This window comes from Muscardinus avellanarius (assembly GCF_963383645.1).
Source record: "Muscardinus avellanarius genome assembly, chromosome: 2".
In the NCBI taxonomy this organism is placed as follows: Eukaryota; Metazoa; Chordata; class Mammalia; order Rodentia; family Gliridae; genus Muscardinus; species Muscardinus avellanarius.
The window spans coordinates 20,481,051-20,508,539 of NC_137787.1; the positions used below are offsets into that span (position 1 = coordinate 20,481,051).

The 27,489-nt window shown below is 47.5% G+C and overlaps 1 protein-coding gene across 1 annotated transcript in view; it reads right to left on the bottom strand.

The window, feature by feature from the left end:
* CYP27A1 (cytochrome P450 family 27 subfamily A member 1) overlaps positions 1–27,015 on the bottom strand; it is a gene marked incomplete at both ends in the record, with an annotated part of 54,558 nt that extends 27,543 nt beyond the window's left edge. Inside the window, one exon of the mRNA XM_080689277.1 lies at positions 26,755–27,015. Coding sequence (XP_080545403.1) covers positions 26,755–27,015 — 261 coding nt within the window. The remainder of the gene's footprint in view (positions 1–26,754) is intronic.
* Between the last annotated feature and the right edge of the window lie 474 nt (positions 27,016–27,489).

The window sequence follows — 27,489 nt, forward strand, 5'->3', positions numbered from 1 at the left end:
AGTAACAGTTCTAAATTCCCCGTTACATCCCAGAGACAGGCTCTGAAACACACAGGCCAAGATGAATGTGCTTCAAGCTACAAAGGGTCTCATGGGGCTGAAACGCTCTCTGCCAAATCCCTATGGTGAAAACCTAACCCCAAGTACCTAAGAACGTGACCTTCCTCAGAGAGAAGATCTTATAAAAGTAACAAGTGAAAATGTGGTCATCGGTGTGGGTCCTAACCCAGTATAACTGGCATCCTCATAAAAAGGAGAAATTTGGAGGCAGGCGCATGGCATGTATACAGATAAGGTGCCTTGGGCACAAGGAGACGTCTTCCACAGCCAAGAAGAGAGGCCTTGTAGGGATGCTGGAAAGCAGGCTGGAAGAAGCGCTTCCTCCCCCCCAGCATGAGAAGTTAACTAGAGAAGTCTTCTCCCATATTAGGATTAGAAATAAGATATTAGAATATAGAGTTAAGATATAGAAGTAAGGTAGGATTAGAAACAGAATGAAGATCCATAAGCCCAGCTGCCCAGGTTGCAGGATTCAAGGACCAGGGCATGGGACCCACCAGGTCAAAGCCTCTAATCTCCAGCTTGCCGGCCAAGGTCTTTGAACACTTTGAACATAGGCCCCATCCCCATATCTCTGAGCCAGATCAGCCATCAAGGCCATGCTAATCTGCTCTCCAGGCAGAGTCTCAGGGCAGAGATGAGCCTGGCCCAGCCAAGGTGGGTGGGAAAGGCAGCCCTAGGGAACGAACACATACCATAAGGGAGATAAGCAGTTTTTAGTAGCAGGCTCTGATGACGTGTGTGGATGCATGTTTTAAAATTATTGGTTGTACTTGTTTGTCCTTGTATTTGATTGGTTGTATTCTAAGGTTGGCGGGCTCAGACTTTTGGCGGGCTCTGACATTGTAACCACTCCCTCCTGGGGCTATAAATCCAGACTGTGAAGTGAGCCCGGGGTTGAACCTCGGCCATAGTGTCTTGGTCTTGACCCCTGGCTAGCCGGGACAATAAACCTCGCTTGCATTTTTACATCTCTTGTGAGTCCTTCGATATTTGGGTTGGTGGGCAATTCTTGGACCCTTCATATGGGGGCTCGTCCGGGATAAGCCCCTCCCCATTTAGCGAACGGCACCAAGGGGCAGAGGTTTCATTTTGGGGACCTCAGGCCGCGAGACGTCGTTGTAAGTCCTAGGATGAGACAAGGGAAAAGGTTTGGGCATCAGGACGCTGTGTTAGGCCCTTGTGACCCTTGATCATGTCTGGAGGCGACGGCCTCAGGCGGGGGGAAAAGGCTCGGGCGGCAGGACGCTGTGGTAAGGCCCTTGTGACCCCCTGGGCTGGAGGAACAGGCTTGGGTATAAAGTCCCTTGTGACCTCCAGTGGTGGTGCTGACCAGGGCCCCTAGCCCGAAGGCACCACCCAGGCCCCGATGCCGGGACGCCGGGTCAGAAGTTGGAGGAAGACCCCAGGGGCAGTGCGACGGCACGTAAGACCAGTGACCTCCAATAGGAAGCGCTCGGTGGAAGTCTCTCTGTGAGAGGGGGAGCTCCATTCTTGAGTTTCTTCATGAGAAGGGAGTTAGAGCTGTTTTAGAATTTTTTTTGAGAGAGGAACAGTGTCCTCTGTGCTCGAGCAAAGAAGGAATCCTGGTGCCCAACGAAGAAGTTGATCTGCCACCAGTGAAGTGGACTCCATTAGGCCTCATCAAGGATCCTAACTGTGAGTACGTGAGTGTGAAAAGGACCGGTCCGTATGATTGGAGAAAGTGGAGTGAATGTGATTGGATTTGCAATTTTGTCGTTTTTGTTGTATGATATTTTGGAGTATTGGTACCAGTAAATGTATTATAATTAGTGGTTAATTATAATCCTTCTCAATTTAGAAATTGCTCTGTTAATGATAGTGGTAATTTGCATGCTTAAGTTTTCATGGTATCCATTTAATATTCATTAATTGCTATTCTAAGGTATCTGGCTAGGAAAACAGCCGATTTTGGGTGGGGTGAGCAAGGACATCTGTAGAGCCCATCCCAGACTCTGGTCTAGGTGAAGGACTTCTACCGATTGCCCAGGTGGTTTTCCCACCACCTGTGGCCCTTAAGGATTGGGGGGAGCAATTCGGGATGAAGGACTAGCCTCCAGAGTTCTAAAATCATACCCTTAGACTTATAACTCCCCCATCCCACTCGGCTGAGAATAAGAAGGATTGTGGTTATAAAGCTTTGTAAATACAGTATTAAGTGGTTTTAAGATAAAAATATAGAATAAGTTGTTTAATTTTAACAATGGGACAAGCACACGTAACTCCCAAAGGTCTCATCCTCTCCCACTTTCCTGAGGTACAGAAGGAGGCTCGGGAAATGGGCCTGGCTATCAAGAAGGGTAAGTTTGACTCTCTGTTTGGCCAAGTGGCCATCGTTTGGATAGGTGTTGGCATTCTTAAATCTTTACCTGGTAGAGCGGGAGGCCATCCTCAGACTGCAGGCTGCCAATTTGGTTTAGTAAGGACTTGAAAGGGGAAAGAGAGGGACAAAAGCCATGTAAGAACTCTGGCTGAGCACAGAAGCCTAGGCTCAAGTCTGCTTAAGGATGGAAAGCAAGGGCATCACTGGAGTAATGCTCTCAACCAGGAGGCCAGAGAGGCCCTCCGAGGCCTGGATCACAGTGCAAAGGGGGACCATTAAATGGCTGAACGCCCCCAGTTCTGAAGGGAAATAGGGTCCCCAGACCTAGGTTCCCAGTAAATTACTACCACCTGAGTTGACTAAAAGAGCCTTAGGCGATCATGCAGTGAGATCTCAGAGGCCAGTTCTAAGGCATTGCCCTTCTTTCCCGACCCAAGATCCAAAAGCTTAGCCAGGGTGGGGAGGGCTTAACAGGCCAGCCCTGAGCCATCTCTTTACTCAAGATTTAGCCTGCAGCATCCAGAATGACCGTCCCCATTCTACCATTCTTAGCCACACCAGAGAATTGGGTGGCAGCCACAGGGAACGTTTTCCCAGACCTGATTTCTAAGGACAAGGCCATCATTACTCGTTCTGGTAACCAGGGCCATCCTGATCAGCTTCCATACATTTTAGTTTGGGAGGATTTAGTCCAGAAGCCCCCGTCCTGGCTTAGGCCTTTGGTACAAGCTGGTGGCACTCTGGCATTGGTAGTCCAAGAGAAAAAGGGACCCCCAGGTGTCTTTAATACTTATGGAGAAAAGTCTTCGGCCCTGGTGCTTCCAGAAAGCTCATCTCTATATCCTCTACTAGATTTTGAGACAGTTAGGCCACCTCCATATGCCCAAGCAGGCCAAGTAGCTGGGGCAGCCATCCAGGCAGACCAAGCACCTAGTGCTACAGTTAAGCCAGTGTCTTCGACAAATGGGGGGCAAAATCTAGAAAGAGGACGTAGACCAAGGACTAGAGGGCTTCAGAGACAGGAAGAACAGGAACCTACCTCAACTCCAGAGGAAGACGTCCCAATCTTCCCAGTTCGCGTTATAGGACAGGGGGGACCAGAAGGGGAGCAACATTACCAATATTGGCCTTTCTCCTCCAGTGATCTCTATAACTGGAGAACCCAAAACCCTCCTTTCTCTGAAGATCCTAAGTGTCTTATAGGATTATTAGAGTCCATCAGGCATACCCATTGCCCAACCTGGGACGACTGCCAGCAGCTGCTAAAGACGCTCTTCACCACGGAAGAAAGGGAGCGTATCCTCAACGAGGCCAGAAAGAATGTCCTCGGAGAAAATGGGAGACCCACCACACTTCAGAATGAAATCAATGATGCCTTTCCGCTCACACGTCCAGATTGGGATTTCAGGGACGCACGAGGTAGGGAGCGTCTCCGAGTGTACCGCCAGACTCTGATGACCGGTCTCCAGGCGGCTGCTAGACAGCCTACAAATTTCTCTAAGGTAAAAGCTGCTGTTCAAGGGGAAACAGAAAGCCCAGCCGCATTTTTAGAACGCTTGTATGATGCTTATAGGCAGTATACCCCAATAGACCCAAAGGCAGAGGTACACCGGTCAGCTGTTATACTTTCTTTTATTAGCCAGGCAGCCCCCGATATCAGGAAGAAATTAATTAAGCAAACAAGAGAATTTAGGAGAACTAACTGTGGGAGAGATGATGCAGATAGCAGAAAAGGTATTTAATGCCAGAGAAACTAAGGAAGACTGAGGGGGTCGGGGCTCGGCTCCCCTCCCCGAGTCCTGGGTAACTTTAATGATGGAGGGGAAACCAGTGGGATTCATGGTGGATACCAGAGCACAATACTCGGTGCTAAACCAGCCCTTGGGAAAGCTAAATAAGCAGAGAACGAGCATAGTTCAGGGGGCTACGGGATCTAAACTTTGCTCCTGGACAAGTGAGCGAACTGTTAATTTAGGAAAACACCAGGTCACTCATTCTTTCCTGGTGGTTCCTGAAAGCCCAGCTCCATTATTGGGAAGAGATTTACTTACTAAAGTAAATGCTCGTATCTACTTTGAACCAGAAGGAATTAAAGTTACTGATGGAGAAGGACAGCCATTACATGTATTGACTTTATCACTGAATGATGAACATCATTTATTTAAAGAGCAAAGAAAAGAATTAAAAGACCAGGAGGAAATGACTGTTTGGCTAGAATGTTACCCCAATGCCTGGGCTGAAATAACAGGCATAGGACTGGCCAAACATGTGGCTCCAGTAGTCGTAGAGCTAAAAGCTATATACGGGTTAAACAATATCCAACCTATACGGGTTAAACAATATCCAATGCCCGAGGAAGCACGACGGGGGATAGCGCCTCATATCCATAGACTGTTGAGAGCTGGAGTCCTCAGGCCCTGCCATTCGGCATGGAACACCCCTCTCCTCCCAGTCAAAAAGCCAGGAGGAACAGATTATCGGCCAGTGCAGGATCTTAGAAAGATCAATGAAAGAACTGAAGACATACACCCAACAGTGCCTAATCCCTACACAATTTTAAGCCATCTTTCCCCAACACTAATTTGGTACACGACTCTCGATTTAAAGGATGTGTATTTTAGTTTAAGATTGGCTGAAGTTAGCCAACCATTGTTTGCTTTTGGGTGGCAAGAAGAAAAAGGGGGAAAGATAGGCCAATTAACATGGACCAGGCTTCCCCAGGGATTCAAGAATTCCCCAACTCTTTTAATGAGGCCCTTAGCTGGGATCTGGAGCATTTCCGACAGACTCATCCTCACGTGACTTTGCTACAGTATGTTGATGATTTGCTGCTAGCAGCAGCCACTAGACAGGAATGCTTGGAAGCGACAGGCCAGCTGCTTGAGGAGTTGGGGACCCTGGGGTATTGTGCCAGTGCTAAAAAGGCACAGATTTGCCAACAGACTGTCACCTACCTGGGGTACAAATTAAGGGATGGAGTACGATGGCTAACTGATGAAATGAAGAAGACCATTCTTCATATTCCAACGCCTACCACCGCTCGAAAGGTGAGAGAATTCTTGGGTTCTGCAGGGTTTTGCCGACTATGGATACCAAATTTTGCAGAGGTGGCTAGGCCCCTCTATGAGGCCACCAAACAGACTAAAAAGTGGCAATGGACTGAGGAACATCAACAGGCCTTTGATCATCTTAAGAGAGCCCTGTTGCAGGCGCCTGCTCTAGCCCTGCCTGATCCCCTGAAACCCCACACTCTGTTTGTGGACGAGAGAGAAGGGGTAGCTAAAGGGGTGTTAACCCAGTGGCTAGGACCGTGGAAAAGGCCAGTAGCCTATTTGTCAAAAAGACTGGATGCAGTTGCGGTAGGATGGCCCCCGTGCCTCCACATCATTGCAGCCATAGCTGTGCTTGTCAAAGATGCAGATAAATTGACTTTTGAGCAAAATCTGCAAATTACGGCTCCCCATACGATGGAGGGAGTCCTAAGACAGCCGCCAGGCAAATGGATGACAAATGCCAGATTAACTCATTGCCAGGGACTGTTATTAGACTCGCCTAGGATTACCTTCACAGATTCAGTGATTCTGAATCCAACCACCCTGCTGCCAGCACCGGACCTGCAACAGCCTCTTCATGACCGTGCAGAAATCCTGTCTGAAGTCTCCCAGGTGCGAGCTGATTGGCAGGATGTTCCACTGCCTAACTGTGAGTTGAACTGGTACACGGATGGCAGCAGCTTCGTACAGAATGGACAACGGTGAGCTGGGGCAGCAGTGGTGAATCAAGGAGAGGTGGTCTGGAGCAGTGCCTCACCCCCCGGAATGTCAGCCCCAGAGGCTGAGCTGGTAGCACTAGCCAAGGCTTTTGAACGGGCTGAGGGAAAACGCGTCAATGTGTATACCGACAGCAGATACGCGTTTGGAACTGTACATGTGCAAGGCACCATCTACCGGGAATGGGGGTTTCGCACATCAGAAGGCAGAGAACTTGCATGTTCCAGGACATCAATCTGCCAACACCTCAGAAGCAATCGGTAATCGAGCAGACACAGAGGCCAGAAGAGTGGCAGCAGAAAGCCAGGAAACATCATCACTGTGGCCGCTATGAGTCTGCCCCTACCAGAGATGCCCACATCGCCGCCACAGCCAAACTACTCCTCAGAGGATTTGAATTGGATAAAAACTCACCTACGAGTTCATGGACCTATAAATTCCAACGAATGGCAAAGAGACTGTGAAAAAGGCTAATTTTGCCATAAGAATTGGGACTCTTTCTTCTCACCAATCTTCATCAAACTTCCCACTTGGGCTGGAAGAAATTATTGACTTTGTTTTCTGCAGCACAGATCTGGTTTCCCCACCAAAACAGCATCGCACGGCAGGTAGTAAAACAGTGTGTGAGCTGTACCATGATAGGCCAGCTTTACAGAAAAATCTGTATACAGGTACTCGGGTATCGGGAAGGTCTCCAGGATGGAGTTGGGAGGTGGACTTCACTGAGGTAAAGCCTGGCAAGTTTGGGTATCGGTATTTATTAGTGTTAGTAGATACTTTCTCTGGGTGGGCAGAAGCTTTTCCTACAAAAAGGGAAACAAGTCAGGTGGTAGCCAAAGCCTTACTAGAAGAAATAATTCCCCGATACGGGGTCCCAGAGACAATAGGATCTGATAACGGTCCGGCTTTCATTAGTAAAGTCCTCCAAGGACTGGCCCAAGCAATGGGGTTGGATTGGAAATTGCATTGTGAGTATAACCCCCAAAGCTCTGGGCAGGTAGAAAGGATGAATCGGACTCTAAAGGAGACCTTAACTAAATTGGTAACAGAGACTGGCGGTGACTGGGTGACACTCCTCCCTCTAGCCATTTTTCGGGTTTGGAACTCTCCATACATTCATGGCCTAACTCCTTTCGAAATTTTGTATGGAGCACCTCCCCCCATCATCCAGCGTGCTGTAGCACCACCAGGGGAGAAAAATCTGGCCTCAAATTACCTAACTATGTTGCAGGCCCTGTCCAGGGTCCAGCAAACAATTTGGCCCTTAATTCAGGCCTATCATGAAAAGAATACAGAACCGAACCCAAAACATGGTATCTTCCCAGGGGATATGGTCTGGGTCAAGAGACACCAGTCAAAGACTTTAGAACCTCGGTGGAAAGGACCTTATGTTGTCTTGTTCACTACCCCTACTGCTTTGAAGGTTGACAGTATTGGACCTTGGGTGCACTTTTCCCACGTGAGGAAAGCACAACCCGGTGAGGCAAGAAGAACAACCGACGAGTGGACTGTCCGACATCTCTCCAATCCACTGAAGTTACACCTAACTAGAAAGAAAAATGCTCTTAACTTCATAAGGTTTGCTTGTATACAACAACAAAAGACATATTTAGAAAGACTATAGATGTATTTCTTTATATGTTGGTAAATACAGAAAAAGGAAATGTTGTGAGACTAAGAAAGCATGTTGTAAGGTTTATCCTGATTGTCTGAAATGGAAAAGGACCAGGATAGAAAGATCAGAAGGTTAAAGTAAGTTGTAAAGCATTGGTGGAATTTGTTTGTAAGTTTTATCCTAATATTGTCCCAAATGGGAAAGGACCAGGAAATTAAGAGGGTTAAAGTAAGTTGGCAGAAGGTTTGTGTTAAGTTGCAGGGGGTCTGTGGTATGTTTGTTTGCATATGTGATGAAGATTGATTATTAAAAGGGTGTAGGTTTCTAATAAGCCTACCACCTGTGTATTCCCAAGAGAAAAGCGCTAGAGTTCAGCAGGGATGTACTATGGATAGAAAGGCTAGAGGATTGCTTTTGGCAATGAAACTGGGAGACCCCAAAGTCTGTAATAATTCTTTAAAACTGGCTTCAAGGTTGTTTACTGAAAAAAAAAAAGTTACAGGAGACTAAGTCATATCATACAGGAATTTGAAATTTGTTTTAGAAACTAATTCCAAAAGCTTGTTAAGTCCACCAAGCAAGCAATCTAGAGACACATGTCCAGGTGAAGATTGGCAGCTTGGTTTCACTCATGCCAAGGGGAGCTTTTAGATCTTTTCTGATTGGAACATAGTCCTAGATAACAATGTTATGGGACGTCATTTCTAAACTTTCATGGCTCCAACCTCCATAGTTGTCCTGGGAAACTGTTTGCATGTGGGACCTGGCCATGTAATCTCAAATGTGATCATACGATCACAAGTCCTACTCCAACATCAAACTTACATCTCCCCTTAGGATGATTTGAAATTTTATTTCTCAATGGCTGGAAGCTTTTAAGACTTCAGATAGTGTTACAGACAGACCCTGACAAGATCATCTATCAGAGTCCTCTGGATGCTCATAGACACATACCACATGGACCCATCTGATCTCCCCATGCCAATTACATACATATGTACCCTAAGCTGGGGGCCCCCTTACGTCGCCCCTGTTCAGCTCGAAGCAGCTCGATGAGTCGTCACCCTGATTCCTTTGCTATGGGTACATGCATGTATGTAATAATAATGGGATGACATTGATGGGAAATTAGCTCATGTTAAATGTCTGTACACTTGTAATAGTCAAATTGTATTTTCTGAAACGGATAGCTTTTGTGAAGGACCGTATCAACTCTGTACAACTCTTGGTCCTCAGACATCATTTTGATCTCTTGGAGGGGCCTAACAGTAAGTCTGAGGAAGATTCCTCAGTTTGAAGAGAAAAAGGGGGAAACGTAGGGGTGCTGGAAAGCAGGCTGGAAGAAGCGCTTCCTCCCCCCCAGCATGAGAAGTTAACTAGAGAAGTCTTCTCCCATATTAGGATTAGAAATAAGATATTAGAATATAGAGTTAAGATATAGAAGTAAGGTAGGATTAGAAACAGAATGAAGATCCATAAGCCCAGCTGCCCAGGTTGCAGGATTCAAGGACCAGGACATGGGACCCACCAGGTCAAAGCCTCTAATCTCCAGCTTGCCGGCCAAGGTCTTTGAACACTTTGAACATAGGCCCCATCCCCATATCTCTGAGCCAGATCAGCCATCAAGGCCATGCTAATCTGCTCTCCAGGCAGAGTCCTCAGGGCAGAGATGAGCCTGGCCCAGCCAAGGTGGGTGGGAAAGGCAGCCCTAGGGAACGAACACATACCATAAGGGAGATAAGCAGTCTTTAGCAGGCTCTGATGATGTGTGTGGATGCATGTTTTAAAATTATTGGTTGGACTTGCTTGTCCTTGTATTTGATTGGTTGTATTCTAAGGTTGGTGGGCTCAAGACTTTCGGCGGGCTCTGACATTGTAACCACTCCCTCCTGGGGCTATAAATCCAGACTGTGAAGTGAGCCCGGGGTCGAACTTCGGCCATAGTGTCTTGGTCTCGACCCCTGGCTAGCCGGGACAATAAACCTCGCTTGCATTTTTACATCTCTTGTGAGTCCTTCGATATTTGGGTTGGTGGGCAATTCTTGGACCCTTCAGCCTGGAACAGGACCTCAGCTCTCAGCCCTCGGAAGGAGCCAACCCCGCCCAAACCCTGATTTTAGCCTTTCCACCTCCAGAACTATGAAACAGTAATATCTGTTGTTCAAGCCACTTCGTTTGTGCTCCTTCGTTTTGGCAGCCTGAGCAAGTGAGAGAGAGGAAAGGAGACCAGCTGAGGCTCTAACTTGTCTCAATCTGTTTGAGCTACTGTAACAACAAAATCATAGATTGGGTGGCTTATCAAACACAAATTTAGCCAGGTGTGGTGGCACAAACCAGTAATCCAAGGACTTGGGAAGCTGATACAGGAGGATCACAAGTTCAAGAACAGCCTCAGCCACTTAGCAAGACTCTGTTTCAAAATATAAAATGAAAAGGGCTGAGAACATAGCTTGGAGGGAGAACCACCTTGTATTCAATCTCTAGTCACACACACACACACACCCCTCAAATCTATTTTTACAGTTCTGGAAACCAAGAAGTTCAGATTCAAGGTGCCAGCAGGTTCATATTTAGTGTCTGGTGAGGACCCACTTTTCTGGTTCCTTGGTGGCTGTCTTCTTGCTGTGTCCCCACATGGTAAAAGGGGTAAGGTAGCTAGCTCTCTGGAACTGTGTGTGTGTGTGTGTGTGTGTGTGTGTGTGTGTGTGTGTGTGTGTGTTATGCCCTTCACTGGACCATGATCTAAAAACATTAAATGGAAAATTCTGGAAAGAGAAACCAAATTTACATAACTTTTATTTGGGTGTTTTGTTTTGTTTTGTTTTGTGGTACTAGGGATCGAACCCAGACATTCTACCTCTGAGCTACCCTCTCAGCCTTATTTTTCATTCCTTTTTTTGAAACAAAATCTCACTAAGTTGCAGAAGGCCTCAATAAGTAGCTGAGGCTGGCCACAACCCTGCAGTCCTTCTGTCTCAGCCTCCCAATGCGCCAGCATGCCTGGCTTCACATAACTTTTATTACAGTTTATTGTTACAATTGTTCCATTATATTCTTAATTATTATTGTTAATCTCTTACTGTTACTAATTTGTACATTAAGCTCTGTCCTGGGTATATACATGGTTGGGCATGGTAGTGCACACTTGTACTTGGGAGGCTGAAACGGGATGATCGCCAGTATCAGCAACTTGGTGAGACCCTGTCACAAAATAAAAAGTAAAAAGAGCTGTAGCTCAGAGGTAGAACGTCCCTGCCTCCAATCCCCAGTACCAAAACAAAACAACAACAACAAATAGGGAAAATGCAGTCCAGCTAGGGGTTAATGCTAGGGTTTGTGGGATTTCAGACATCCCTGGGGGTCTTGGGATGAATCCCCTGTGGATAAGGAGGGACTGCTATAACGTGAATATACTTCTTTATTACTAAGCCTCCTTTATTAAGTGGAAGTGCTATGTCTAAGGGAGAAGTAAGCCGAGAATCAAGTAGTCTGTCACCTGCCGGGTGTGCTGATTCAGATGCAGGGTCTGCGCCAGCCCTGGGGTTTCTTGGAAGCTTCAGTACATCGAAGTTACTGATGCTTTCTGGACCTGATTCAGTAATGGGTCCGCCCAGTTGGAGCCCCATGGGGCTTACTGGATGGTGCTACTGTGCCTCACTAACTAAAACTGTTTAAAACTGGCATGGCGCCGGGTGTGGTGGCACACACTCGTAATCCCAGTACTTGGGAGGCTGAGATAGGAAGATCACAGGTTCGAGGACAGCCTCAACAAGTAGTGAGACTCTCATAAAAAAAAAAAAAAAAAACTGGCACAGGAAAGAAGATGCTGTTCAGTGGACAGAGCTCTGACACCAACTCCAGAAAAACCCAGCCAAAAGCTCCTTGTCACATTTCACATTTCCACTGACTCAGGGCAGTGCGGGCTGTCGCCCGGCAGCAGGTGACAGATGGGCAAATCTCAGCCTCTCAGCGATGACACTGTGGCAGCAGATCACACAAGAGCCCCATCCCTATTTTGTGATCCCAGCAGAAACCCATGGAAGAAGTCCCCTTGGGATGAACATCGGTGGAATCCACAGGCTGCTCAGACCACACGCCACACTGCACTGGGCATGGTAGCTCATGAACAGTTCCACCCTGGGCCCAAGGCAAAGCCTGGTGACCCCAGCTGGTGAGGCCAAGAAAGCCTGGCAAATATGTCCAGATTATGAGCCACACAGGCCAGTGGTAAGGGAAACTCTGGGGCATACAGTGAGGGGTGCTGGCCTTCGCCTGTCCTGGCAAATACACTCTCAGGTCCCCTGCCATCCTCTCAAGAGTGCCACTGGGCACTGACTACAGAAGATGCCTGTTAGGTTTGACACCGCCCTCTCCATCTACAGGAGGGTAGATGTGGTAAGTTGTTCAAGGACCCTGAGATGGAAGGACTATGTTACGTATTTGGATTCCCCCAAAGCATTCAATCAGACAATGGTGCCACCATGATAGGAAAAAGTACCCAGCCGCGGGCAGTTACCTGAGACACTGACTGGGTCTCCCATGCCCTGTCTCATCGCCAGGCAGCAGAGAGCACCCTGATTCCCCCACCAAAGTTTCCCACCCGAGGCAAGCTTCTTTCAAAAAACAAAATGTTGCCTGGTGTAGTGGCGCACACTTGTAATCCCTGCGCTTGGGAGGCTGAGACAGGAGGATCGCGCAGGTTCGAAGCCAGCCTCAGCTACTTAGTGAGGCTCTCAGCAGCTTAGTGAGACCCTGTTTCCAAATAAAGTATAAAATAGGTCTGGGAGTATAGCCTGGAGGTAGAAAGCCTCTGGGTTCCACCCCCAGTACCACCAAAAATGTTTCCAGGTTCAGGAACTGTTGACTCCTCCCCGCAAGCTTTTCCACAACCCCGACACCCCATATATAATATGCCTGAACTTGAGGCTATCTCACCTCCCTGGAGTGGTGGTAGAGCCATCTCCACCATTGTCTTCAGGCTGAGTGCAGACGGAACCAACGTGCATGAGCAGATCGCCATGCTAAGTGCAAAGCCCAGGGCCGAGAGCAAAGAACGGACAGACATCAGCAGGGATCCCGAGACTGCGCCCCAGCAGACTACGCACCTGTGCGAGCACAGGCTCCAAGAGAGCCTCCTTCAGACGGCACTGTCAGCCGTGCGGCTTCTATCTTGAGCAAAAGAACCCTCAGATGAGCTGGTAACACTGAGTGCTGGTAACCCCAAAATGAGCTGGTAACATCCCAGAGAGCTGTGCTTTTCCTGCTTGTGATTTCTATCCTGAATAGGGCAGAAGAACCTCATACTGATTGGTAACAGCAGGTGGCACTGAAAGATGAAATGGCAGGCACGGGAGCACCGGCCTTACTCCCAGTACTTGGGAGGCTGAGACAGGAGGTTCATGACCAGTCTCAGCAACTCAGTGAGGCTGTCAGCAACTTAGCAAGAACCTGCTACAAAATAAGATAAAAAGGGTGTATTGGGAGCCATTTGGGGCCCACACAGAGATCGCCATCTTGGAGCAGCTCATGCTGAGTACATAGTATTTGGCCGGGTATGATTGGTCTGCGAGCGGACAAATTCCAAGGAACCTGAAGGAACCCATAGGGCGCCTCTGGTCCCTTCTGCAGCAGTGATGCGCGACCCTGCTTTCCTCTAGTTTGTCACGCAGCCGTTTCACTGTTTTCCTACCTTAACCGGTGACATTCTACTAGCTCCTGTGTTTGATTAACTTTTAAGATGCCTTGATTAAAGTTTCTATAAAAGTAAAGTGCTAGCCAGGCGTGGGGGCGCACGCATGTAATCCCAGCATTTGGGAGGCTGAGACCGGAGGATCGCGGTTCGCAGACAGCCTCAGCTACTTAGTGAGGTCCACTGTAACTCAGTGAGACCCTGTTTCCAAATATAGAACAAAAAAATAGGGCTGGGGTATAGCTCGGAGGTAGAATGCCCCTGGGTTCCATCCCTAGTACAGAAAAAATAAATAAATAAATAAATAAAGTAAAGTGCTGGCTGCAGATGGCAGAATTGTCAGCTGCCTCCTCTCTAACCGCCCCACAGATGCCAATTGTGAGATATAATTTTCTCCACAGTATCATACCTGACTCTGCTGCAATCATTTGCACGTGGGAGACTTCTTTTCAGTAGCCGCCCGGAGCAGCAACCTTCAGTGGCAGGACCATGGAACAAGTAGCTACTTACTATTACTACCCGCATATTACTATTATTAAACATAATTTTCACCGCCGGGCGTGGTGGCGCACGCTTGTAATCCCCGCGCTTGGGAGGCAGAGACAGGAGGATCGTGCAGGTTCGAAGCCAGCCGCGCGCGCTGGCTTAGGAGACCCTGTTTCCAAATAAAAATGTAAAAATAGGTCTGGGAGTGTAGCCCGGAGGTAGAAGGGCTTCCAGGAAGCCCAGTACCACCAAAAAAAAAAAAAAAACCATAATTTTCTCCAAATTCATATTTGACTCTGAGTCATTTTTATGCAAGAGACTTCTCAACAGTGGCTTGGAACAGCAGCCTTCCGTGGGAAGACTGCTAAGCAAGTAGCATCTGGTAGTATTCGCTGTAAGGGCCGGGAATATAGCTCTAAAATAAATGCCTCCGGGTTCAACCCTGGCACCACACACACACACACACACACACACACACACACACACACACGATAAAATGTTTTCTTGTTTTCTTTTTTGTGTGTGTGTTGCTATGTGTTTGTTTGTTTGTTTGTTTGTTTGTTTGTTTTGGGTTTTCTGCGGGTCTGGGGATTGAACCCAGCGGTATTTGACCTCCAAGCTATACCCCCTGCCCCATTTTTTATTCTTTTATTTTGAAACAGGGTCTCACTGAGTTGCAGAGGGCCTCACTAAGTAGCTGAGGCTGTCCACAAACCGTGATCTTCTGGTCTCAGCCTCCGGAATGCTGGGATTACAAGCGTGCGCCACCACACCCAGCTGTGGTGCTATATATTGAACCAGGGCATTCTGTCTCCATGCTATACCCCAACCTTTTTTTTAAACTGGAAATAGACTTGCTAAGGATGGATGTCACTAAGTTGCTGAGTCTGGCCTTGAACCTGCAGTCCTCCTGTAATCCTGAGATTACAGGCATGCACTACCATGCCTGGCTTAAAATGCCTCTTAAAGGAGAAATTGAAAGCGATTAACTAGGCAACCATGGCTCCCACTGGATCACATGCTACGAAAGTCACTTTGGGACGTAATGTGGCGATTCACCAGAGGGTACCTCACATTTAGCACAGTTTTTAATTATGGTATTGGGGAGGTAGGAGGAGGCCCTGACTGGCTATAAAAGACTCAAATCACATAGTGAGCTCTTCTTGTTCTACGGTTTTTCTTGCCACTCCTGCTTCCTCGGGAAACCAAGTTACTAGAATTTGCGAAGAAGCAAGAAGAGTTAGGAAGTGGATAACTTCGGTCTGGTTCTTCTTTTGTCACGGGTATGTCTGTGGGTCTCGGCAATTGATCATGGATAGTGATGGCAGTAATCATGTACATAAAGTGGCAGCTCCCAGAACGATCCCCGCATGACCCACACATCAGGAAGTGAGAGATGTTGTAAGATGGGGAAGGCACGCTAGGGTGGGGGGTGGGGCGACGCCTGTAATCCCAGTGCTTGGGAAGCTGAGGCAGGAGGATTGCAGGTGAAAGGCCAGCCTCAGCAGCTTAACTTAGCAAGACCCTGCTTCCCAATGAAAAATAAAAAGGGCTGGAAATGTAGCTTAGAGGTAGAATGCCCCTGAATTCATTCCCCAGTACCAAAAAAGAAAAAGAAAAAAAGATGGTAGAAGGTATATAAAAAGAATTCACTAAGTGGTCCAGGAACAAGCCAGGGTGCATGTGAGATGCGACCTGAGGGTGACGGGGAAGAGGGTTCAGCAACTGCTATAGGCTGGTCACACTGGCCCCAGGGCTATGGGGGAGAGCAGCCCCTGCGGTCTGCAGGACATTGGGATCAACACTGGCAGATTAGTGGTGGAGGAGGGACCTCTCGTTCAGCTCTTGTCCACAGGCCACCTCACCCTCACTACTGCCCCACCCTCAACGTGACTGCTGGCCAACAAGAGTCTGCATCTAAGAACACAGAGAACTCCCGAGAGCCTCTGACCTCAGGAAGGGGCGGCTTTCACAAAAGATGGCAGAAGCAGACCAGTTTTCTGACCTGGCCTCGTGTTGTAATATTGTCACAGGTTGTTCCAAGGCTGTTGGCCAGTTCCCGCTGCTGGCTGAGGAGGGCATGGTTGGCAGCAGCCCTAGCTGCACTCCAAATGGGCGCCAGGCTGCAGTCGGTCCTCCAAAGAGGCCTGGACAACCTGCAGCGTCATGGCAGTGCACGCTTCTGCCCGATAATAACTAACAGACGGGATGGGCTCGTGGCGCACACACACCTGTGCTCCCAGTGACTCAGGAGGCAAGGGGATCACAAGTTCCAGGCCAGCCTGGGCAACTTAGTGAGACCCTGTCTCACAAATGTAAAAAGGGCTGGGGTTGTAGCACGGTGGTGGAGCACCCCTGAGTTCAACCCTTTCAATTCCCAGTATTGGAGAAAAAAAATTCGGTATAAGCCCCTACCGGTAAGATCAATTAGATCAGATTTCTGATAGGGGCACCCTATGCTTCTGTGGAATTTTTTGGGGGGTGTACTGTTCCTGGGCGTTCTGCAATGCCAGGTAGATGCGTGGAGTAGATAGAGCCAGCTCCTATTCCATCTCCCTACTCCAAAAATCCACTTACTATATTGTCTTTGGATAGAGGGCATATCAGATATTAAACTGTTAAGAATAGATACTACTTAATCTTAGCCAAAAGGCCAAACAGTGATCCTGGAGATTCTTAGTTGGATAAGAGAAAGGTCGCTGGTCATATTGTAGGGGGATGGCCCCAACTCATCAACCTTGTCAGTGCCCGTGCTACAAAGAGCTGAACCACAGCCTATGTGTTTTGGCAGAACACCGTGATCCTTGCAGAACACAATAGAATGAGAGGCCTGTGCAGCGCTCCTGTGAGGTTGCCACCTCCTGCTCACCCTAACCTCACCTGGGAGCCAGTCATGAGACCACATCCCATTGCCTCCTTCCAGAGCTCTGATGAGACGAGGGGCTTTCGAGCCTGCCTGCCTCAGGATAGAGCCGCAGAACATAAATACATAGGTAATATAGATAAATACACATCAGCCCTGTAGCTGAGTCCGGAAGGGGCTTCTCAGCAATGAGGATGACCTACAACTCACCTGCGGTCATCTGTCTCCTGTGTCTTGGTGTTGTCTCTTTGGGTGCACGGGACAAGGACCCTGGGAAGCTGGTGCCTTTGGTTTCTTTCTTTTTTTTTTTTTAATTTTGTATTGAACATAAATGGTATACATTTAAACTATACTTGGTGCCCTCTTCCCCCACCCCCGCCCCTGCTTTCCCTTCCCCCCTCCCACCAATGATTGTCCAGGGTATCCATGCTATATTCATAATTTTACACATATTCGGATGTAGGCCCTCATTAATCAAGGTCAGCCTTCCTCCTCCTCTATCTTTCCATTCAAGCTTTGCTGGTATTTCCCCTCCATTATCTGGAGTCCCACTGGTATCCTCTGTGTTCCCTAGATTGGGCATATTAGAGGAAACATATGTACCTTCTTCTGTGTTTGGCTGATCTCACTTAGCATAATGCTCTCCAGGACTTTCCATCTTCTTGCAAATGATATAATTTTGTTCTTCTTTATGGCTGAATAGAATTCCATTGTGTGTATTTCCCAGAGTTTTGTAATCCATTCATCTGTTGATGGGGACCTGGGTTGGTTCCATATTTTGGCTATTACAAATTGTGCTGCTATGAACATAGGTATGCATATGTTGCTGTATTTCTCTGAATTCAACCCTTTTGGAAAGATACCCAGGAGTGGTAGAGCTGGATCGTATGGTGGATCTATTCCCACCTTTCTTAGGAATCTCCACACAGATCTCCATAGTGGCTGAACTAGTTTGCACTCCCACCAACAGTGTAAAAGAGTTCCTCTTTCCCCACATCCTCGCCAGCATTTGTTGTTATTTGATTTCTTTATGTTTGCCACTCTGACTGGGGTTAGATGGAATCTCAGTGTAGTTTTGATTTGCATCTCCCTGGTGGCCAGTGATGTAGAACATCTTTTCATGTATCTATTGGCCCTTTGTATCTCTTCTTTTGTGAAGTGTCTATTTAGTTCATTTGCCCATTTCTTGATTGGGTTGTTTGTTTTGCTAGCGTAGAGTCTTTTGAGCTCTTTGTATATTCTGGATATTAGCCCTCTATCAGAGTGATGGCTGGTAAAGATCTTTTCCCATTCTGTAGGCTTCCTCTTTAGGTTATTGATAGTTTCCTTTGATTAGAAGAAACTTTTTAGTTTGATGTTATCCCACTTGTTAATTCTTGCTTTAATTTCCTGAGTTTTGGAGGTTTTGTTGAGAAAGTTACTGCCTGTGCCAATATGATGTAGTGTTGCGCCTATGCTCTCCTCTACTAACTTCACAGTCTCAGGTCTAATTTCTAAGTCTTTGATCCATCTTGAGTTGATTCCTGTGTTTGGTGAGATATAGGGGTTTAGATTCATCTTTTTACCTATGGATAGCCAGTTCTCCCAGCACCATTTGTTGAAAAGGCTGTCTTTTCTCCAGCGTATGAGTTTGGCCCCTTTGTCAAAGATTAATTGACTAAAGATGTGTGGGTTTGTTTCTGTATCTTCTATTCTAATCCACTGGTCAGTATATCTGTTATTGTGCCAGTACCATGCTGTTTTTACTACTATTGCTCTATAGTATAATTTGAAGTCTGGGATTGTGATGCCTCCTGCATGTTTCTTATTGCTGAGAATTGCTTTGGCTATTCTGGGTCTTTTCTTTCTCCATATAAAGTTCATGATTGATTTTTCTAGGTCTCCGAAGAATGTCACTGGTATTTTAATGGGAATTGCATTGAATCTATAGATTAGTTTTGGCAGAATGGCCATTTTGATGATATTTATTCTGCCTATCCATGAGCACGGGAGATCTTTCCATCTTCCAAGGTCTTCTTCAATTTCTTTCTTTAATGTTTTATAGTTTTTGTTGTAGAGGTCTTTTACCTCTTGGGTTAGGTTTATTACTAAGTATTTATTGGTTTTAAGGTTATAATGAATGGAATTGTTTTCATAGAAAACATTTTTTTCATAGAAAAGATAAAATCATAGATTTTTTCATAGAAAATATAAAACCATAGAAAACAATCTTTTCATAGAAAAGATAAAATTTTTACTGATAGCCGGACGTGGTGGCACACGCTTGTAATCCCAGCGCTTGGGAGGCTGAGACAGTAGGATCACGTAGGTTCGAAGCCAGCCTCAGCTGGTTAAAGAGACCCTGTTTCCAAATAAAATATAAAATAGGTCTGGAAGTGTAGCCCGGAGGTAGAAGGCCCCTGGGTTCCATTCCCAGTACCACCAAAAAAAAAAAAAAAAAAAAAAAATCTTTACTGATGGTTTCTTTACTAATAGAATCTCTCAGGCCTCAGCATTGATTTACCTTGTATGTGTGAGCTTAACATGTGAGTCCTCATCAGTTAAACAAAGGAATTACACTAGCAGTGAACCTCAAAGGGACATGGTGGCTCGCCTACATGTTAAGGGTGGAAACCTAAGGCAGGCCCTGGCAGCCAGTAACAAAATTACATTTATGGTGTCTAGAAAGCACTAATCTGCCTCAGAGGCAAGGGATCATAAACTGGGAGGGTCACAGTGGGGAGGCTGCAACAAGTGGAGTGGGGTACGACTGAAATTTTATATTTTATTTTATTTATTTTATTTATTTATTTATTTATTTATTTATTTATTTATTTATTTTTGTGGGTCTGGGGATGGAACCCAGGGGAATTTGACCTCCAAGCTACACCCCCTGCCCTATTTTTATTCTTTATTTTGAAACCGAGTCTTACTGAGTTGCAAAGGGCCTCACTAAGTAGCGGAGGCTGTCCATGAACCATGATCCTCTGGTCTCAGCCTCCCGAATGCTGGGATTACAAGCGTGCGCCACCACGCCTGGCTCTTATACAACATTTTATGCATAAACCCTTTTTTTTAATCTCTCCCTCCCTCTTTCCCTTCCTTCCTTCCTTCTTAGAGAAGTACCACAGGTTTCATATTTTCAAAGCACTGGGAACCCAAACACTAAGATAATTGAGCTCTTAATTGTGTGTCTTTTAAAAATTCAAGAAGTAGCACTGCTCCGAAAAGTAGAAACAATTCAAATATCCATCAGTGGATAATGGATTCATAGATTGTGATATATCCCTACAATGGAACATTATTCAGCCATAAAAAGGAATGAAGTATTGATACGTGCTGCAATCTGAATGAAACTTCAGAACATTATGTGAAGACCAAGAAGCCTGCCACAAAGGCGTGTAATGATGGCATTCACAGGCTGTGTCCATGAGCAAAGGCGTGTAATGATCACATTCACAGGCTATGTCCATGAACAAAGGCGTGTAATGATGACATTCAGAGGCTATGTTCATGACAAGCAAATCCCCAGAGACAAGAAGATGGGAGAGAGGAGGGAAATTAGGGGCAACCGCTAAATGATACTGAGCTTCTCTTCAGGGTGATAGTTGCACAAGTCTGTGCCTATACTAAAAACTAATTTTTATCTGGGTGTGGTGGCACATGCTTGTAATCCCAGTGGTTGGGGGGCTGAGACAGGAGGAGCACAGGTTCGTGGTCAACCACAGTTACTTAGTGAGGCCGTAAGCAACTTAATGAGACCTTGTTATAAAAAATACAGCTGGGAATGTAGCTTGGAGGTAGAAAAAAAAACACTAATTGTTAAATGGGTAAATTGCATGCTATCCAACTGCATCTCAATAAAGCTGTTACCAAAATTAAAAAAAAAAAAAAGACATCCTGGCTTGGTAGCACACGCTTGTAATCTCAGTAGTCGGGAGGCTGAGACAGGAGCATCTGGGTTCACAGACAGCCTCAGCTATTTAGTGAGGCCCTCCACAACTTAGTGAGACTCTGTTTCAAAATAAAGAATAAAATAGGGTTGGGGTAGCTCAGAAGTAGAATGCCCCTGGATTCTACCTCTAGTACCATACAGACACACACACACACACACACACACACACACACACAAACACATATACACATACACACATACATATACACACATACACACATATACACACATGCACACATATATACAAACACATACACACATACACACACATAAACACATACACAAACATGTACACACATACATACACACATACACACATATGCAAACACATACACACATACACACATATACAAACACATACACACATACACACATACACACATATACAAACATATACATACACATACACACATACACACGCACATACACACACATACACACACACACACACACACACACACACACACGTCATGTGCAATGTGCTCCCACCCAAAAACTAATGGTGGCGGCTTTCCGATGTTCTCCTAGTGAGAAGCTTGTCAGGTTCACAGATAGTGGCTCTTGGCACAGCAAAACAAGACTAAACAACAAGCACACTGCCCTGACGACCACAGTAAACTGACCAATGCCCAGCACCGTTGTGCCAGGATCAAGCAACCAGGCCGGCAGCCATCTGCCGGGTGAATGACCAGGAGTGACCTAACTTCAAGCACAGGCCGCTCCTCTGCCCACGCTGGCTGGCAGATGGCAGCGAGAAGGCCCGTTCTGGGTCACGGGCAGGGGAGGACGCTGGGAGCCCCATCCCGGTGCTGCCAAAGGGTCGTGGGGAGTCGGCCCAACCCCTCAGTCTATGAGTGAGCAGAGGAGCTAAATAATTAATCCCATTCTGGCTTCTTGTTCCCCACCCCACTTTGAACGATCTCCGAGAGCAGTCCAAGCCCATGGAGCCATGGACTCAGGATCAGCAGGATTACTTTCATTTTAAGTTTTTTTTCCTTTCTTTTTGTGGTACTGGGCGATTCTGCCGCTGAGCTGCACCCCAGTTTTAATTTTGGAACAAGGGCTCACTAAATTGCTGAAGCTGACCTTAAACCTCAGCCCCTCAAGTACTGGAATCACAGGCATGCATCACTGAGTACAACTTGCATTTTTTATTATGAATGATTTAGTGTTGAAAATTCAAACAACACCCATGTACCCATCCCTCTCGAATTAAGAAATGTTCATATTTCTCATATTTGCTTAAAATATTTTTAATATTTATGTATTTTAAAGGTCTTTGTATATGTATATTCTAATAACACTCCTTGATTTTTTTTTTCTGGTGGTACTGGGGTTCCTGGAAGCCCTTCTACCTCCGGGCTACACTCCCAGACCTATTTTTTTATATTTATATTTGGGAACAGGGTCTCTTAAGCCAGCACGGCTGGCTTCGAGCCTGCGCGATCCTCCTGTCTCCGCCTCCCAAGCGCGGGGATTACAAGCGTGCCCACCGCGCCTGGCTGACACTCCTTGATTTTTTTTTTTCAGTACTAAGGATCAAACTCAGGGCCTTGCTCATGTTAGACAAACATTCTACCACCAACCACTCTCCAGCCCCGCTGAGACAGTTTCTGCATACAAACAGATTTATATGCACATCTCTCTCATATTCTTTCTTTTTAGCCACAAATGATGGTACATTATACAGTTTTGCCCCTTACGTTCTTCCCAAGTCTTAGCAAGCAATTTATACTGATAACAGATGTCCCCATCCTTTGAAATGGTTGCCTAAAATTCCATCTAATAATGTACCATAATTTAATGAGTCTTCTACTGTGGGACATTTAGGTCACTCTAATATCTCCCAAACACAAATAATGCTTCCCCGAATAGTCCTCAACACCTCTTTGACCACGCACAATAGTTTATTGTAAGATAAAACCCTGGCAACACAATTGCTAAGCTGGTATGAGTCACATGTTTTCTTCCTTAGTACTTGGCTTCAGATTTCCCATTCCTGAGACTTCATAGCGAGCAGCGCACCCAGTTCCGCCCCAGCCTCATAGGCAACCTATAGATGTCTGTCAAATGACACTGAAAAAACACTCATACCAGTCAAGATAGCTGGAAGATGGTTTCTAAGAAGAGTAAAAGAAACATGAGTGTTGGGAAAGAAAATCAGTCCAATCAACGAAAGAAAGAATGCGTTAACGGAATGGGGGTGGTCTTTACAAAATGCACAAGAGGGGACCTGAACAGCAAGACTTTGGCAACATTTATCTCTCAGTATCTATGGGAGAGTGATACTTACCCTAATGGAGGGACAGCAGAGATGCGCATTCCACCAGGCGTCTCCAAGACTTAGATGGAATTTCCTTCCAAACAAGCCCAGGCCTTTAGGTCTGGGTCCTCACATCCCAAGCAGTCCACTAATATAGTCACTGATTTTTCTTCCTAAGTGCATGGACCCTCAAAGAGGGTGCAGTGGATTAAAGACGGCTACTGATTCTTTGACATTCCTTTCCTTAAGCAGTGAGGCATGTGTCTTCTCTAGAGTACCACCAGATACTGTCACTGCTGTGATGAGTGGGATACAGAGGAAATCCTGCTTTGCCCGGTTCTAGCTCAGGGCTTAAGAAACTGACTTCTAATCTGTCTTTTGAATATTCACTCTGGGGAAAGTCCGTAGCATGTAGAAGTCTGACTATTCTAAAACTGCCATGCTATGAGGAAGCCCAAGCTAGCCATGCAGGCAGAGAGAGAGAGGGAGAGAGAAAGAGAGGGGGGGGAGGAAGGTGAGGAGGAGAGATAGATAGATGATAGATAGATAGATAGATAGATAGATAGACAGACAGACCCAGCTATCCCAAGCCAAACCAGCCTAGGCGCCAATCATGCCACTGAAGAAGCCTTCCTGGTCACTCCAGCCCCAGCAGACATGTCTGGCCAGCTGAAAGCCTGACCCAAGGCCCAGACACAATGCTCCACTTGAGCCATCCAGCCACCTCCAGCCATTTGAGCTGAAGCCCAATCCCATCACGAAACAGAGATAAGTCATTTTCACAATGCCCTGCTCCGACTTCTGGCCCACAAAATCATGACACTAACAAAATGTTTGTTTGGTGTTTTTTTGTTTTTTGTTTTTTGGTGGTGGTACTGGGGATGAAACCCAGGGACCTTCAACCTCTGGGCTACACTCCCAGACCTATTTTTTTATATTTTATTTGGAAACAGGGTCTCTTAAGCCAGCTGAGGCTGGTTTCGAACCTGCGCGATCCTCCTTTCTCAGCCTCCCAAGCGCGGGGATTACAAGCGTGCACCACCACGCCTGGCTAAAATGTTTGTTTTTTAAAGTCAGTCTGGGGATGGTTTCTTATGCAACAATAAAGAATCAGAACAGGGCATTTCTTTTTTCTTTCTTTCTTTTTCTTTTCTTTTCTTTTTTTTTTTTGTAGGTCTGGGGATGGAACCCGGGGTATTCAACCTCCAAGCTACACCCCCTGCCCAATTTTTTATTCTTTATTTTGAAACAGGGTCTTACTAAGTTCCAGAGGGCCTCACTAAGTAGCTGAGGCTGTCCGCGAACCGCGATCCTCCGGTCCCAGCCTCCCGAATGCTGGGATTACAAGTGTGCGCCACCACGCCCGGCTAGAACAGGGTGTGCTAGAGTGTAACAGGGTGGGGAGTGATCTCCCTACTAAATAAACACGTGGCCACTCCGGTCCACACAGTTGTTTCTGCAGGTTTGGCCAAAGTGAGTCAGTCCCCAACACCTGCCCACGTGGAAAGTGTTGACAAAAGTTAGTTTCTGCACTAGACAGACGCGGAGCTGAAGGGCCAGGCCTGGTGGCTGGGCTGCCCCCTCCCTCACTGTGTCCCTTCACTCTATCATCTGTCAGGCAACCCAGGCGAGGGGGCTGGCAGAAGGTCCTAAGAGGTTTACCACCAGATGTGTCTCCTGCTCACTGCCACTCCGACTCCTACAACTGCCTGGCACTCGTGAGGGGAAAGACAGAGGTCCAGCCCTGGGTTCAGTCCCCAGCACTGAAAGAAAGGGAGAGAGGAAGGGAAGGAGAAAGGAAGGAAGAGCAAAGGGGAGGGAAGGAGGGCAGGCAAATACGTGCACAGGGGACTGAGGCCACAGGGTGGACCCCCAGCCAGGTAGTCTACAGTAAGAGGTACAGAATAGGTAAGCTCTCGAGCCGGGCATGGTAGCACATGCTTGTAATCCCAGTACTTGGGAGGCTGAGACTAATCCCAAACTGAGACAGGTTGGGAAGCTGAGACCGGACCATCACAGGTCAGGGCCAGCCTCAACTAGTGAAGCCCTCCACAACTTAGTGACACTCTGTATCAAAATAAAGAATAAAAAATAGGACCAGGGGTATAGCTCAGAGGTAGAATGCCCCTGGGTTCAATCTCCAGTACCCCCCCCCCACAAATAGATAACATCTCATCATTCTCAGGATCAACATTTTTGGAAAACAAAAAAAAATTATATAAATTTACATATATATGTGACATATCTCCAGCAATTTTGTGTGTGTGTGTGTGGGAGCGCGCGCGCGCGCATGTGTGTGTGTGTGTGTGTGTGTGTGTGTGTGTGCGTGTGTGCGTGCGTGCATGCTAGGGATGAAACCCAGGGGCAGTTGCCCATGTTAGGCAAATGCTGTACCATTCCCAGCCCCTCCAGCACTCAGCACTATTTTTGTTAGGAAAGAGAAAGGCACTGGCATTCTCTTAAGTGCGATAATGCTAGCCAGGCGTGGTGGCACACACTTGTAATCCCAGCATTTGGGAGGCCGAGACAGGAGGATCGCGGTTCACAGACACCCTCAGCTACTTAGTGAGGCTCTTTGCAACTCAGTGAGACCCTGTTTCAAAGTAAAAAATAAAACATAGGACTGGGGGTGCAGCTTGGAGGTAGATGCCCCTGGGTTCCATCCCTAGTACCACAAGAAAATGCTACAATGCTCCCATAAGATGATGATGGTGGTGATTTTGGCACTGGTGATGGAACCCAGGAGCATTCTACCTCTGAGCTACGCCCCCAGATTTTTGTTTTGAAATGGGGTCTCACCAGGTTACGGACCGCTGGCCTCTAACCTGTAATTCTCCTGTCTCAGCCTCCCAAGTACTAGGATGACAGGCATGAGCCACCACACCCAGCCCTGGACTCTCCTTTAAATACCCACACATTCCTGGGCTTCTGAAACCTGCTTCCTCTTCCTCCTAAAGCCATCTAGAATGTCTTTGGCAGTCGCTGCTCTAGAGCTAATCCTGAGCAAATCTCCCCCTGAGAATCCCTCAAGTTCCTAGCCTGGGGCATTCACTGGGCCTACCACATGTCTAGTGGTTTAATCAAGCAAGGGAATTTCATAGGACTCTGGTTTCTTGCTTAAAGGAGCAGGTCTCCAGGGAGTGGCTTCTTAACCATCTCTCAGTGCCTTTTGCCCCTCAGGTCTAGGAAATGTGAGCTCAGTCTGCAGAGCCGCCACGCGGGCAGGTGCAGAGGATACACCTGCCACCCTCTTACCAAGACAGCTCCCTCTCCTCACAACCTCTGCCCCCTGGCTTTTATGAAGGCAGGATGCTAGGGATTGAATCAGGGCCTTGTACACGCTAGGCAAATGTTCTACTATAGACCCTGATACAGCCCCAGCCCTTTATTTTGAGACACAGTCTCACTAAGTCACCCAGGCTGGCCTCAAACTTAGGATCCTCCAGCCTCAGCCGTCCACGGAGCTGAGATTACAGGCAGGTGCCACCAACATGTGGCCCAACCTCTGCCCGCTTTACCCTCCAAGTCACCTCTTTGCTGGTGCCCTCCTGGCTCCTGTTCCTTATTGGCGTGCTGATTTCAGCTCAGAAAACTCTGTCTATATTTTGCACGCCCTCCCTACTAACATTCAGCTTTTGACCATAGCCTCGGCTGGTCCCAAGCCAAGTTCCTGTTAACTTTCTGTCCCAGAGCCCACACCACCCCAGGCCGCAGGCCCCCGCCCGGTTACCTGGAGCTCATGCAGGCGCAGAAGGTAGCCTTGTACGAACAACTGGAAGAAAAAGTGCAGCCTCCCTATCTTGGGGATCTCGTCCAGGCTCCGCAGCCGCCGGTTGCCCGGCCCGGCTCCAGGTCGCTCGGTGGCCTCTTCGGCGGGGAGGGCGGCAGGGAGGGCGGCCTTGGCCCTGGCCCCGTGCGGACAGAGGCCGCGGCGGGCCACCCGCGTGCCCAGCAGCACCCACCTCATTCTCGCGCAGCCCAGCACAGCCATGGGTCGTGCTCGCAGCCGCCTCTGGGGACTGCAGCCAGCCCGGGAGGCAGAAGTCCCAGGGGCGGGTTCAAAAGCAGGGGTGACCAGGAGGGCGGGCCAAGGAGAGGCGGGCGGGCCCTGAGAACACTGTAAACACCAGCTCCAGGGACTCGGGCCAGGGAGAAGGGTACTTGGTGAGACGCACAGTGCTCCGGGGTTGCAAAAGCCAGCCCCACCACTCCCAGGAGCTTTCCTGGGGAGCCCTGCTGGGCTCCTGAGACCCAGGCTCCACTGGGGAGACCCTCCTCTCCTGCCTGCGAGCGCCGGGCCCTGGGGAAGGACCTGGGACGGGCTGCTCAGGCGAAACTGCCCGCGGGTTTCCTGATGCTCGCCAGGAGTGATCCCAGAGCTGAGCAGAGCCCAAACCCACCAGCGGCCAAGGTCATCTGAGCCAGGCAGAAGGAAGCCTAACACATTTAAATATCAGTATTTTCA